At 32.1% G+C, this 13,748-nt stretch overlaps 2 protein-coding genes across 11 annotated transcripts; one reads left to right on the top strand and one right to left on the bottom strand.

Annotated features, from left to right (window-relative positions):
* The first annotated feature begins 269 nt into the window (after positions 1-269).
* Positions 270-4,438, top strand: LOC123904096. 10 transcript variants are annotated; one of them, XM_045953809.1, is made up of 11 exons: positions 270-563; positions 777-790; positions 1,142-1,202; positions 1,299-1,391; positions 2,095-2,112; positions 2,591-2,631; positions 2,729-2,833; positions 3,045-3,128; positions 3,258-3,313; positions 3,737-3,794; positions 3,918-4,438. In XM_045953809.1, exons 5-11 carry the CDS (start codon positions 2,100-2,102, stop codon positions 4,032-4,034), a joined length of 474 nt encoding a protein of 157 aa, XP_045809765.1. In that variant the 5' UTR covers positions 270-563; positions 777-790; positions 1,142-1,202; positions 1,299-1,391; positions 2,095-2,099; the 3' UTR covers positions 4,035-4,438. The 10 variants fall into 10 exon arrangements, with proteins under 10 accessions (XP_045809765.1, XP_045809754.1, XP_045809778.1 ...); XM_045953798.1 differs by having other exon boundaries at positions 1,291-1,391; XM_045953822.1 differs by having other exon boundaries at positions 1,133-1,202.
* Positions 4,439-5,385: 947 nt separating this feature from the next.
* LOC123904089 (dehydration-responsive element-binding protein 1F-like) lies at positions 5,386-6,062 on the bottom strand. Its single transcript, XM_045953779.1, has one exon. It carries the CDS (start codon positions 6,060-6,062, stop codon positions 5,511-5,513), a length of 552 nt encoding a protein of 183 aa, XP_045809735.1. The 3' UTR covers positions 5,386-5,510.
* Between the last annotated feature and the right edge of the window lie 7,686 nt (positions 6,063-13,748).

Here is a 13,748-nt window from a genome sequence, read left to right as displayed (position 1 = left end):
GGAAATCTGAAGCCCTAATCTTCACCCAATTGTGCTTTGCCATATTTCTCTATCATCCAATAAGATTTTGACACACCTAGGTTACAAGGCTGTCTTGGAAGCCCTAAATCTTTGCTTATTTGAAACCCTAATCCTTACCCAATTAGCCTTTGACATCTATCTGCATCATCCAGGGTCTCTGATCAATTATATTGGACCTCTCTTTGCACCAATTGGAGAGCTCCACTAAACACAAGATGGCAGCAAGTAAACTAAGTGAAGCAAGTAAACTAAGTCACAGAGGTTCAGCCCACAGATTCATCTATCTATTCCCCAATCCTATACCCTCAACATTCTCAAACTCTTTCTCTCGCCCTTTCCATCTTGTCCTTCACAATCACAACAACAACCACCACCACCACCACCTGTGAGGGAGTGGCCGAGAGAGAAGATTTGCCGGCGGGAGGCAAAGAGTTCCGACCGAGGAAGAGAGTGTTCCGACCGAGATAAAGAGTTCCGGTGGCGTTTCGCGGTAACACGGCGGTGACGGCAGTGACGGAGCTTCTTTCTCCTTCTTTTCTCAGGTTCGATCTTACTTTCTATACTCTGTTTATTTGCTTTTTTTTTTCTGTTGCTTTTTTTTTGTTGGTGAGGATGGTTGAAGATCGGAGGTGGTGGTGATGTGTGGTGGTTAGGGTGGATGATGATGTATCTCGAAATTCATCTTCTTGATTTCATCTTTCTCAATTTGTGAATATTCATCTCTCTAATTGGCTTTATGTGTTGGTTTTTTGCAGGCTCTATGAAAGAGGTAGGTCAGTTTCAATTTTTGGGTCTCAATCTTAGGTTTGTTTTATGTTTTTCTGTTTCTTTGCTGGATTTTCTTATATTTTTCCTGTATCATTCTTGCTGATTTGTTCATCATCTTCTTTTCAATTTTTCACTATTTTCGGTTTCCCATTCATGAAAAGTATAGATCTTGATTTTAATTTGATTGTACTCACGATTTGTGGAAATACTTTAGTTTATGATTTTATGCAATGTTATTATATATATGGTTATTGTATTAATTTTGTGTGTTGATTTTGAGGTTGGATTGTTTGTGTTGTCTGTCATGTTAGTAATTTTTTGTGTTGATGTTGTATTATTAAAGTTTTTGCAGGACTATTAGGAGGCCAGTTTTACTGTGGAAAATGCAGGATGCCAAGAACTGCTATACTTAGGTATAGATTTCATAAACACTGCATCTCTCTTTAAATAATCACTTGATGTTGTTAATTGGACATGATATCCTTACCTCATTTTTTTTAGGTTTTTAGAAAGAACTGCACAAGACTTGCTTCATGCAGCATTTTGCAGATAAATGATGGATTTTGATTTAGCTTGAAGGTTTTGATCATCTGTTATAAGAGGTAGTTTCTCTTCTTGCATCTTTTACATTATGATCTTTTTTTTTTTTATTTGCGAATTTAATTAGCATTTAGCACATGTATTATATGTTCTTAATGTTCCTGAGTTTTCATCTATTTGATGTGAATTGCAATCAATTATAGTTATATCGAGACAATTGATACATAGGAATTACCTAAAACACATATCCAACACATAACAATTCTAAGAGAAAAAGCCTAGGATTAAAAAAAAAAGCACTAAGCAGCCATAGAAACTGAAGCTATGCAGATAAATTTGGAACCCATGTTGGTGAATCATAATTGCTACTTTTAGGGGAGGGGGATAGATATTTATGGTTACTACTATTTTATAGGGATGGCTACATTATCATGGCTACTTTTTAGGAAGTATTGATCATCCAATCCTATATTTTTGCATAACTCCTTCACTAATCCACACATATTTTCTCATTGATCGAATACACCACTTTTCTAATTTTCTTTTCTATATGCGTTTTGTATATCCTATCTCAAAACTATCTTCTTCTAACCCTTCATTTTCCATATGGCATGCTCTCTTATGATTTTGAATGCTTTAATATACAATACTTAATTGGTTCACCTATTCAAAGAATTAAATCTTTGCTATGTTATGACACTACTCATGTTCTCAATTTGTGAATATTCATCTCTCTAATTGGCTTTTTGTGTTGGGTTTTTGCAGGATCTATGAAAGAGGCAGGTCAGTTTCAATTTTTGGGTTCTCAATCTTAGGTTTGGTTATATTTTTCTGTTTCTTTGCTGGTTTTTCTTCTATTTTTCCTGTATCATTCTTGCTGATATGTTATCTTCTTTTCAATTTTTCACTATTTTCGGTTTCCCATTCATGAAAAGTATAGATCTTGATTTTAATTTGATTGTACTCATGATTTGTGGACTATGAAGCTGAAATTTTAATTGTTGTACTCATGCTGGCTAGATATTGTGGTAGTTTTTCTCTTAAGTGACATGGGAGACATGATGGGTTGGCTTTTTTGAGTTAAATTGTGTTCTGGGTCAATTTAAAGTTTATAGCATAGAGGTTTGCTTACAACATAGGGTATAGTGCTTTACTGAATTGCTTATTCATTATTTTTTTAATGTTATGTATTATCGAGGTTTATTTAAGGTGGTAACATCATGGAATAACAGACTAATTATCAGTGCTTCTGCATCTGCAGGTGGAAATTCTAATCCTAACGGCGACTTCAATCCTTATGAGGTCAAAAATTTTACTCTCTAATCTATTTATTTACTTAATTATCTTAGAATTAATTGTTATTAATGTATGACATTGTGTTATTATTATAATTATATAGACTCTCTGTGTAAGCCCTATCGAGAAGTTCGACACGATCAAAACAACATATACTAAGAAAAAGAAGGAAGCTGATATTAAGGGTGATGAAGAAACTGCTTCCAAAGTAACTTAACTGTTCTCTATTTTAATTTTTACTGAAATGTGTAATTTACTGCGAGACGGGACCGATGATTACTTTTTGCATTGATTCTATAAATGTGTCTTATAATGCTCTTAATTATTTCATTTTTTATTAAGTTGTTTGTTAGTAATCCATTTTGTTGTATGTTTTTACTTCAATTTTAATGTACTAACACATGTATTGTGAATCTAAGATTCAGCAAGAAAAGGAATATGACAAACTTTTGATGGCGGAATTGAGTAATCGGAAAAGGGGTGTCACTTCTGGATCATTTAAGGTAATGTAGGGGAACTTTTCTTTTCGCAAGCATTTGAAATTGCACACTACACATGAATACATGACTGTATAGAGATACTTTTTGTTGTGTGTTTCTCAAAATTTTATATGATTTCTAAATTGAATGCAGGTTTCAAACGAGATAAAGTATGCCGACAAGCAGCCAATTATAACTTGGGGACCAAGGTTTGTTATTGCTTCTCATGTTTCATGACATGGTAGTTCTGTTGCTGTATATTGTTCTATTATGCTGCAATGTGCTTGAGAATGGTCACCATGTTATTTCCCTGCTCTAAAGTTCCACCCACTTTATTTATGGTTGAATTGTGTTAATTAAGATGTCTATTATACTCAACGCGATCCAATTACTGTTTTATCATGGGTGGAACTTTGGAGGGGGGAACAGTTTATTATGCTATGTAGTAACAGCTTGGAAGGAAAATCTCATTTTTCCTGTTGTATGTATAACTGAGATTTATTTCCGGCGTCAATTTCATCATGTTCTACATTTTCTTCAAGTTATATTTTTCCCGTTATCACTAAGCAGTGTCATTCTATTATCAGCCACTTGGATTTTTTGACATTATTTGAACTCCAATGCAATTTCAGGTCTGCTAAATCAAGTGAAAATGATGTGCGCATCAACTTGGCAATAGCTGCTGCTTTTGTGAGTAGTAAATGAGTAGTTGATTTTATTTATTTATTTTGGAATATACTAATGCTTAGAAAACATATTGGTGTTACGTCTTATAATGTAGTATTGATAAGAATTGTTTACTATTTTATGCAGACAGCTTGGATCGTGGTCACCCGTAGTGCTGATTATAAACCTTTGCAGTTTTCAGCCTTTGCTTTTGTATATAGGCTTTTTGTGAAGTTAAAATCCTTTGAATTTGTTTGGCAATAAGGGAAACATTGAGACACTTGTGAAATTCCATGAGTTTCCTTTTTGATCAGATCTTGCATTTAGTAGATGTGGTTTGGATGTTTGGTTAGTTCTCATTTATCCTTAACATTTGTTGTCATTTATATGAAGGAGCGAAACAGCGGATTGAGGAATCAAGGCCCAGAGACAGAGAGAGCAACTCTTCTAGAATTTATAGGTGCTTTTGAGTCTGTATTAGGTGGTAGTTTAATTAGTGTAAATGACAATGTTAGCAAGTGAAGTTGTGGCTTTGAAGAGATATTAGTAGTTTATTTAGAAGGAGCTTTATCTTTGCATAAGGATTGACTATTGAAACCGATTTTCATAATGAGTCTGATGTGTGGATATAAATAGTGGATCATATAAGTAAAGATTCATTTTTTAAATTCATTGTGTCTTTGGTTAAAAGTCACTTATGAATTATCAATTTTGTCAATTTTCTTTTTATTTTTGCTGGATGAGAATTTCAAAATATGATACAACTTTCAGAACATGGAATTAATGACACAATATTATTATAAGAATATCCATGGAAAAATGGCCACAGTTTTGTTCAACCTTAAAGTTTGAAAATCCTTCCAAGTTATATATTTTTTTTCAAGGCTCAGTCACGGGTCTTTGAAAGCTCCAATATAATCATTGATAGTTTGGTGTTGATAATTTTTACCTAAAAAATTGTAGACCTTTTTATAAGTAGGGCGTAAAAATTATGAATCTCTCTATCAATACTCGAAAGTTGAAGTATCTCAAAAAAGTTATAAACTTTTCTATAAGTAGAGGTTGAAGTGTGAATCTTTCTATTAAATTTTATTAATGTCACGGGTCTTTGAAAGCTCAACTATAAAATTCGATGTGACCGAGCCATCTAACAATAGGGTGATTCACGGCTCTTTGAAGGCTCTACTATAAAATTCGATATGAATGAGTCATCCACTTATGAAAGGAAAGATAGTCGACAACAAAAAGAATGTCCGGGTTGGTTCTAACTCGAATGATCCAATTGAGCTTTGATTTGTTTGGTAATGATATTACAATTAAATTACTTAATTTTCATATGTTTATGACTAATTTCCTTTGCTCATAGTATCCATGATTGGTATATATAATGATGCTCCGCCGAAATGATTTCCGTATGTTTATGACTAATTTCATTGGCACGTTGCATCCATGATTGATATACACATGATGCTCCGCCGAACCCGTGCAACGCACGGGCAGCCATCTAGTTATCAAAAATATCTAGGGTGTAAATGAATCAGACAAGGTCGATTATAACCCAAATTCAAATTAACATAATGCGAAAAAAGTGCTTCCGAAGGAGGTACCATGGAAATATATATATTAATAATTAATTTTGTAACACATATATATCATAGAATTTTCCACTCTAATTATTAATTAATGTGTATCGAAGATGTGTTTAGGGTTTACAAATAATTGGAGTGATGAAAATCAAGATTAATTTTCCCATAGAGACAAGTCCATGGTAGTATCCCCATCAACCCAATTAAAACCTCTCTGCAATGCCGGTGGTGTAATTAACAACCCTTCTGCCATGCTATTTATCAAACCCGGCATGTTGAAAACCTCCTCCTCATCCCAGAAAAAGCTTTTAGAAAAAGACTTCTCCAAGGAGGATTCAGAATCATTCTTTGTAATCTCTGCAAAGAATGGTTCTGAATCTTGACATGAAGAAAAATGTTTTTCAGCAGCTTTTGTCGCGGCAAACTGAATAGACCTAATAGAAGATGTTCGTGAATTAAGACGCGGCAATGAGGAAGCTGAATGAGGGAAATTTAAGGAAGCATCTTCACCTTTGAAAGCTAAAGCAGCAACATCATAAGCTATAGCTGCCATGTCGGGGTGAGAAAATGTTCCAAGCCAAACACGAGTTTTGTTGCTAGGTTGTCGTATCTCACACACCCATTTTCCATTTCTCTGTCTCACTCCTTTGTAAATTGGATGTCGAGTCTCATGGAATTTCTTCCTTCCAGCTCTTCTTTTATTCATCTTGTGTGTAATAAAAATGTGTGTCCATCTATCTAACAACTTACCTTATATATTGATACCTTAATATTAAATAAAACAACGTGACACTTTTCTCTTTTTGGTGTAAACAACGTGACACATTTCATTTTTACACTAAGGTGTGTGAGTGTGACGCATGCAATTGTGTACCAGCTATGTGTAAACTATACACGAGCAATAAAAGGGTCGGAATGGGATTAAATTAAATAAGCAAATAGACCGCAGCAGTAGTTAGTGACTCTAAATGAGGAAATTTGACAATCACTTCCTTTTTTTTTTTTTTTTGGTAGAATAATCACTTCCTTTTTTATTAAGTGTCATTTTCAACTAAACGTACAATTTTAATCACTAATATTTTTAAGGTGGTATTTACTCTATCCTTTCATAATTTGGGAGTAATTATTCATCAACCGATGAGAATAAGTCACATAAGTGAATTTGCATGTGGTACTCATAACTAACTTATAACAAACTTTTATTTCACATGCATATAGTTTGTTCTCATATAATTTGATGGATAAATACTCCCAAATTATGAACTGATAGTTAGAAAAAAATATATTTTTAATTATTTATTATAAAAAATTATGAAATGTTTATATTTTTAAAATATTCGTTGAGATAAATCGAATAATATCTTAAAGCAAATTATGTGATAGTTTATATGATCAATTTGTGACACTTAAAAGTATTTAGAAAGCAGTTGTAGTTAGCAACAAAAGCTAACTATTGCCGCATTGAAGTATTCGGCACATCTGCAATCATCAGATTAAAAGTGAATGGTTTAGATTTTGATGCATTTTTAATTTGTTTTAAAAAAAAACATACCAAATTTAAAAGAAAAAGATAGTGGGGCACTAAATGAGAACAATTTTGTCTTATGAAAAGAAAAAGATACACTTTTCATTGATACTATGATGGGGAACGCGAAGAAACTTGTGTGAAATGTGTTGGGGGTAGTGGAACTACAATGTCGGTTGGCAAAGAAATTGACTTATTAGCACAAGGATGGTGTGAGAAGCGTGCTTAAAATGTTTTGATTTACTAATCGCGTGCTTAAAATGTTTAAACCACAGATTAGTTAATATTTTATGCAGCACGTGGATGGGTGGGCCATGAAAACTTTATAAGGAAGAAATTAAGCCACGAGCGGGAAAAATAAAGTAAACAATGGACTTTTTGATTAACTTATTTTTTAGCATATAAAACAATTAATATAAATAAAATTTTATTTATTATTATAAGTTTGTCACTTATGCTAAAATAGTTTATAAAAATATAATTTTTATTAGTAGAAACTTATAAATTAACATAAAATCTAATTTATTTGTATAAGTTATTTTGCATAAGTATAAAAATAAGTTAATCCAAACGAATCCAAAGTACACATAAAGTTTTTAGTAAAAAAAAAAAAAATCCTATATTAGTTCCTTGATTGATTATCTCTTCAAAATGAAAACCTAAAAATCCCAAATTAAATTTTTTAGTGTTTTAAAAAAAACATAAATCACAATCATTAAAGATGAGATTTAGTATGTATTTGGTTCTGCGGTGGTAAGAATTGAGTTTAGTACAATTGAGTTTGATAGAAGTGAGTTGAACCTAACTTGATTAATGTTTGGAGACTTTTTTGGAAAATTGATTCTTATTTATTTATGTTATTTCTAAAAAGTATTTTTTTTAGACATTTAAAACATTTAAAAATTGGCAAAGTTTCTTAAAAAAAAGATCAAAGTTTATTTAAATAATTTTTTTCATTAATATACTACAGTATAAAATATATTATTAATATTGAGAGTTTACTTTTTTTTTTTTTGTGATAATGATGAGGGCCTAAGCCCAAAGGGAAAATTACATAATGACTAGCCTAGGGGTAGTTATCCCCAACATATCAGCAAGTAACAAACTACTTAATTGCGACGGACACTTATCATAGAAAATACTACCAGATCTCAATGAACACCCAATATTGGCAAGAGCATCTGCACATTTATTTGCTTCACGGTAAGTGTGATGAATAACAACCTCCCATTCCATCTCAAGTAGTTGACGAATCTTATGAACCAAAGCACTTCCACGATGACTCCCTCTCCCCGCTTCCGAAATAGCTTGTACCACTGCCAATGAATTGATATTCAGTTCCACCGCTCTGAAATTCAGTCTCTTAACATGTTTCAGCCCTTCGAGTACACCCCACAACTCAGCTATAAAAGCATTACCAACCCCAATAAATTTAGCATATCCTCCCAGCCATTCTCCTTCACTACCTCTCAACACTCCACCACATCCTATTATTCCATCATTAGAGCACGAGCCATCAGTATTCAATTTAATCCACCCACTAGAAAGAGGTTTCCATTGTATTTGAACAACCTCTTTCACTCTATCAAAAACAAGCATGCTTGCTTTTTCTATATCCAAATATTCTTTACTTTGATTTATATTGAAGTAGTATTAACCAAATAAATTATAATATAAAAAAGTAAATAAAAAAAATTAAGCATCAGAGAATGTGTCAAATACTACATAATTGAAAGGAAACAAACAAATAAAATAACGGGAAACATATATGCTAGACTTTTGTGATTTTTAATGGTCATCCATTAATTAATGTAAGACCATCTTTAATGGTGGTTCTTATTTTTTTTTTAAGTACTAGTAGTATTTAATAGGTATTTCAATTGGAGCAAAACCAAAATAGTACATAATAGGTACTAGATCTAAAATAAGACTTGATACCTATATAATTTTTTGTGGGACTCATTTATAATGATGTAGAGTTATTGGTTAGATGTGTTATTGGTGGGACCTATTTAAAACTTTTTAAAAATTGTTGGGTTGGAGGGATTAAGTACTTATTAGGTACTACTATTAAAAATTTATAAATAAGTGGTGTGTACACATGAAACCCGATTAAGTACCAAAAAATGGGGAGCTCCATCGTGGATTACGACAAACTTGCAACACAAAAAAAGCACCTTAATACACCTAGAAGGCGCAGTGGATGTAGCCAATAAATAAATAAAAAATGAACTCCACGGAATACCGCCCAACAGCACACCAAACGGTAACCAAATGCAACAGTAGCACTCTTATTTCTTTTTCTATTGCTTCTATTAATTAAGGCTTTAATGCAGTTTTGATCCCCCTATTTTGAAAATGATGAACTTTTGATTCCCCTATTTTAAAAGCCAGTTTTTTTATCCCCTATTTTAGTTTTTTATGAGTTTTAGTCCCCCAACTCATTTTGATCAATTTTTGATAATGTGTCAAGCTAATTAATGACATGGCAGTGTCCATGTTGGACGAACATATTTCATGTCATTATTTTTTAAAATTTAAATCAAATATTATATTTTAAAAATATTAAAACAATAAAATAATTAAATAAATAATTAACAATAATTAGAAAATCAGTTTAATTCCAATAAAATTCCATAAGAGCATTCACAATGGAGCAACTCATCTTTGAGTACTTAACTGGGCCCCACATGTACACATCACTTATTTATAATTTTTTATTAATAGTACTTAATAGGTACTCAATCCCTCCAACCCAACACATCTTAAAAAGTTCTAAATTGGTCCCACTAATAACACATTTCTCCAATAACTTTACATCATTATAAATGGGTCCCACAAAAATTATATAAGTACTACTTCTTAGAGCATCCACAATAGAGCTACTCATTTTTGAGTACTTAAGTGGCCTCACATGTACACATAATTCATTTATAATTTTTTTAATAATAGTACATAATAAGTACTCATTCCCTCCAACCCAAAACCTCTTCAAAAGTTCTAAATTGGCCCCACTAGTAGCACATCTATCCAATAACTCAACATCATTTTAAATGGGTCCCACAAAAATTATTTAGGTACTATGTCTTATTGTAGAACTAGTACCTATTAGGTACAATTTTGTTTTTGCTCCAATGGGAGTACCTATTAGGTACTAGTACTTAAAAATATAAGTACCACCATTGGAGATGGTCTTATTGTAGAACTAGTACCTAATAAGTACTCATTTATGTTTTGCTCCAATGGTGATACCTATTAGGTACTAGTACTTAAAAAATAAGTACTCACCATTGGAGATGGTCTAAGTACCCAAATATGAAAAACGCAGCAACGCATAAAGTTTATCATCCTCTCAATCGTGTCCTTCATATTGCTCCTCCTCTCTCTCAGTCTCCATCTTCTTCAATGAAGTTGTCATGGTTTTTAGGGATGACAATTTGACTCATACCCAGTGGGTACCCGCAAAAAATACTCATTACGGGTAGGATAAAAACCCGCATTTTGGGTACGGGCACGAGTATGGGTAATTACCCCCAAAAATAAACGGGTATGGGTGCGGGTACGAGTACCTTAGTACCCACCCCGCCTCATACCCATATAATATATATTTATTTATTTTGTATATATTTTTATATAATAACATATGTATACCAATTTTAAAAAATATAACAACTATTAAATTATTACACATTTTTAATAAAAATATTTATTTATAATATAATACAAACACAATGTGAATATGTCAACAAAGAAATGAACTTTAACATGAGGTTGATAAATTTTTTGTTTATAATTTTCATGAGTCAACATTAAAATCTTAAAAAAAATTAATTATATTAAAACGATATGATATTTTATAATCGATCGATTTATTTTTAGCAAAACTGCAGGTAACGCGTATGGGTACTTAGGTACTCATAGGGTATGGGGACGGGGACAAAGATTTTTACCCACGCGGGTATGCGGATGGGTACGGGTAATTTTTCAAACTGCGGGTATGGGGATAGGTACTATAGTACCCTACCCATTGTCATCCCTAATGGTTTTTGAGAATTTTCTTGTTAGTGGCAACAATCATGTTGAAATAGGCGGTTTAATTAAGTTCTAAGATATCTTGTAATGGATTAAGTTAGGTGGTAACAAAATATTCAAACTCTGCTTTAGGGTTGGTTCCATGATTTGGGAATAAGTTTCTGATTTTTTTTACTTCTGTGTTTTTCTTTTTCGTTATCTTCATTTTACTAATTTCTAATTATTGTTAATTATTTATTTAATTATTTTATTGTTTTAATATTTGATTAAAGAAAAAAATAATGACATGGAATATGTTTGTTCAACAAGGACACTGCCACGTCACTAATTAGCTTGACACATCATCAAAAAATTGACCAAAATGAATTGGGGGACTAAAACTCATAAAAACCTAAAATAGGGGGATCAAAAAGATTACTTTTAAGATAGGGGATCAAAAGTTCAAGATTTTCAAAATAGGGAACCAAAACTGCATTAAAACCGCTAATTAATTGAATGATATTTTTGACAACATCCACTGCGCCTTCAAATTTAAGATTGAACCAACTTCCCAAGTTTCCAGTGCTTCAAATTCTTCATCCATTGACTCATCAACCCGAACTTTCACTTCTTCGAGTTTGAGTGTCGCCTTGCATCATCAGGGAGCAATTTTTATCTACAAAAAGAGAAACGTTAGGAAATCAAAGTGTTGTCAATTAACTAATTAGTACATTTAGTTAATTAACTCTGTCCTAAGCCACTAGGTTTGGTCTAGTGGTAAGGGATTTGGGTAGTACGTTATAGGTCCTGGGTTCGATCCATAACTCATTGTAAAAAATAAAAAAAAATTAACTCTGTCCTGTTTTCAATGTTTTGATCGGTCTACAGGCATTAGCCCATATTTTTTTTAATAACTACCTACTATTATATTAAAAAAAGGCTTAAATGCACTTTTGGTCCCCCTATTTTCAAAAAAATGAAGTTTTGGTCCCCCTATTTTAAAAACCAACTTTTTAGTCCCCCTATTTTCATTTTTTTTGAGTTTTGATCCCCCATCCTATTTTGGGGTTAATTTTGTTGATGTGGCCTTGTAACTAATGATGGGGCAACATTCATGTGGACAAATTTAATATCCATGTCATTATTATATATTTTTAAATTCAATAAAACTTTATTTATAAAATATTTTAATTGTTAGAATTATATATTCAACTAAAATAATAATTGTTAAATCTTATAAAATATGAAATTTGAAACCCTAATTATCAAACCTTCAACTACTAGAATTTTATTCACTGTCGGAGAGAATCCTTCCTTATGGATTTCACTAATCCTATGGTTTCCATTCAAACTCAACAATTTTTGGATTTTTAAAAACGAAAAGAAATTAGAGATGATTTTGTGTTTCAATAGAAATTACTCATACTCTTTAAACTATCTATGACTTTGGATGAGTTTGAATGAAAACCCAAAAATTGTTTTAAGTTTGAAGTTTAATTATAGATTGGTTTTATATAAAGTTGGATGATGATGAAAGTTGAAGGTTCTTGAAACACAAAACTTGCTTTCAATATGCAATTGTTTGATATGAATCAAAGAGGATCATGTCCATGTTGTGATTGTTTGTTTTTTCTTAGGTTTAATAAATTAGAGGTTGTGAATTTTTGGATTTTTTATTTTAATGAACTTTCTTAAGTTTAATTAAATTATTTTATAAAATAAGTTTTATTGAATTAAAAATAAATAATGACATGGATATTAAATTTGTCCACGTGGACGCTGATATACATTAGTGACAATGCCACATCAACAAAATTAGCCTTAAAATGGAATGGGGGATCAAAACTCAAAAAAATTAAAATTGGGGGACTAAAAAGTTGGTTTTTAAAATAGGGGGACCAAAACTTCATTTTTTTGAAAATAGAGGGATCAAAAGTGCATTTAAGCCTTAAAAAAAAAAATCAATTATTTGAGTAAAGGCAAAACGCTTGCTTTCATACGAAACTCCTTTCATACACTCACTCAGCCCCAACTGAATATTATTATTATTCCAACTCAATTCTTCTTCAATTCTAAATTTCTAATTAATCAATAGAAAATTCTAGTGTTTGTTTTCTAAATTCCTAATTTCTGCATGCGTTCGTTTGCTTTCAATCTTGTGATTGTAGCAGCAGGTTGTATGGATGGGGGATATGTTGGAGAGCATTGATATTGATGTGATTATAAATGATTTTTATTTCAAAATGCTAGAAGAAATTGCTTCTTATGAATTTTTGAGTAAAAGCAAGTTTTTTGATATTTTGTAAAACTATCATGTATTAATGCGTATTATGTTAAATGAAATACAGAGTAAGTTTTTTCTTATGTTTAGCCTAAGGCCCATAAAATGTCAGGAACGGGGCAGTTCAACGGTTACCTGTTTGTAACACTCGCATTTGAGGTAGCGAAGGGGACATTTTAGTAATTTTAGAGGATACGTAGGAAACAATGGAGGGCACGAAAAGAAGAATTCTTAAAGCAAAGGGAGTTGTTGGACTGATTAGTTGTTGTCAAATTGTTCCTTTCTTCACTACAACTACTGTTAGAATCACATAGCTTGCAGGCCAAGCCAGCCTTAGTGGCGCGCGCTAGTGGGCTTGCCTTGACATTGGGCCAAGTTTGTTAGGCTTGTGTATGTGTATCTCTCTATATATAGAGAACTTGTATTGTTGGAATAATCAATGAGAATACAAACCCCTTTGTTCATAACAATTGGTATCAACGAGCCTTTCACTAAGACTTGTTTGTTAGAAAGTTTGTTACAGTTTGTTACAACGGTGCAACCGTTTTCTGTTACTCTTCTTCCTCAGTCTTTCT

This window comes from Trifolium pratense, linkage group LG1 (assembly GCF_020283565.1).
Source record: "Trifolium pratense cultivar HEN17-A07 linkage group LG1, ARS_RC_1.1, whole genome shotgun sequence".
Lineage (NCBI taxonomy): Eukaryota > Viridiplantae > Streptophyta > Magnoliopsida > Fabales > Fabaceae > Trifolium > Trifolium pratense.
The sequence above is the reverse complement of the archived record's forward strand: the minus strand, read 5'-3'. Positions and strand labels throughout refer to the sequence as shown.

Excerpts from the sequence above, each read along its gene's own strand:
- LOC123904096 (XM_045953787.1), top strand. The coding sequence starts at position 2,515 with ATGTATTATCGAGGTTTATTTAAGGTGGTAACATCATGGAATAACAGA. Across the intron at positions 3,129-3,257 it reads TCACTTCTGGATCATTTAAG|GTTTCAAACGAGATAAAGTA; the intron begins GTAATGTAGGGG and ends AATTGAATGCAG. Across the intron at positions 3,795-3,917 it reads TGGCAATAGCTGCTGCTTTT|ACAGCTTGGATCGTGGTCAC; the intron begins GTGAGTAGTAAA and ends TATTTTATGCAG.
- LOC123904089 (XM_045953779.1), bottom strand. The coding sequence starts at position 6,062 with ATGAATAAAAGAAGAGCTGGAAGGAAGAAATTCCATGAGACTCGACAT.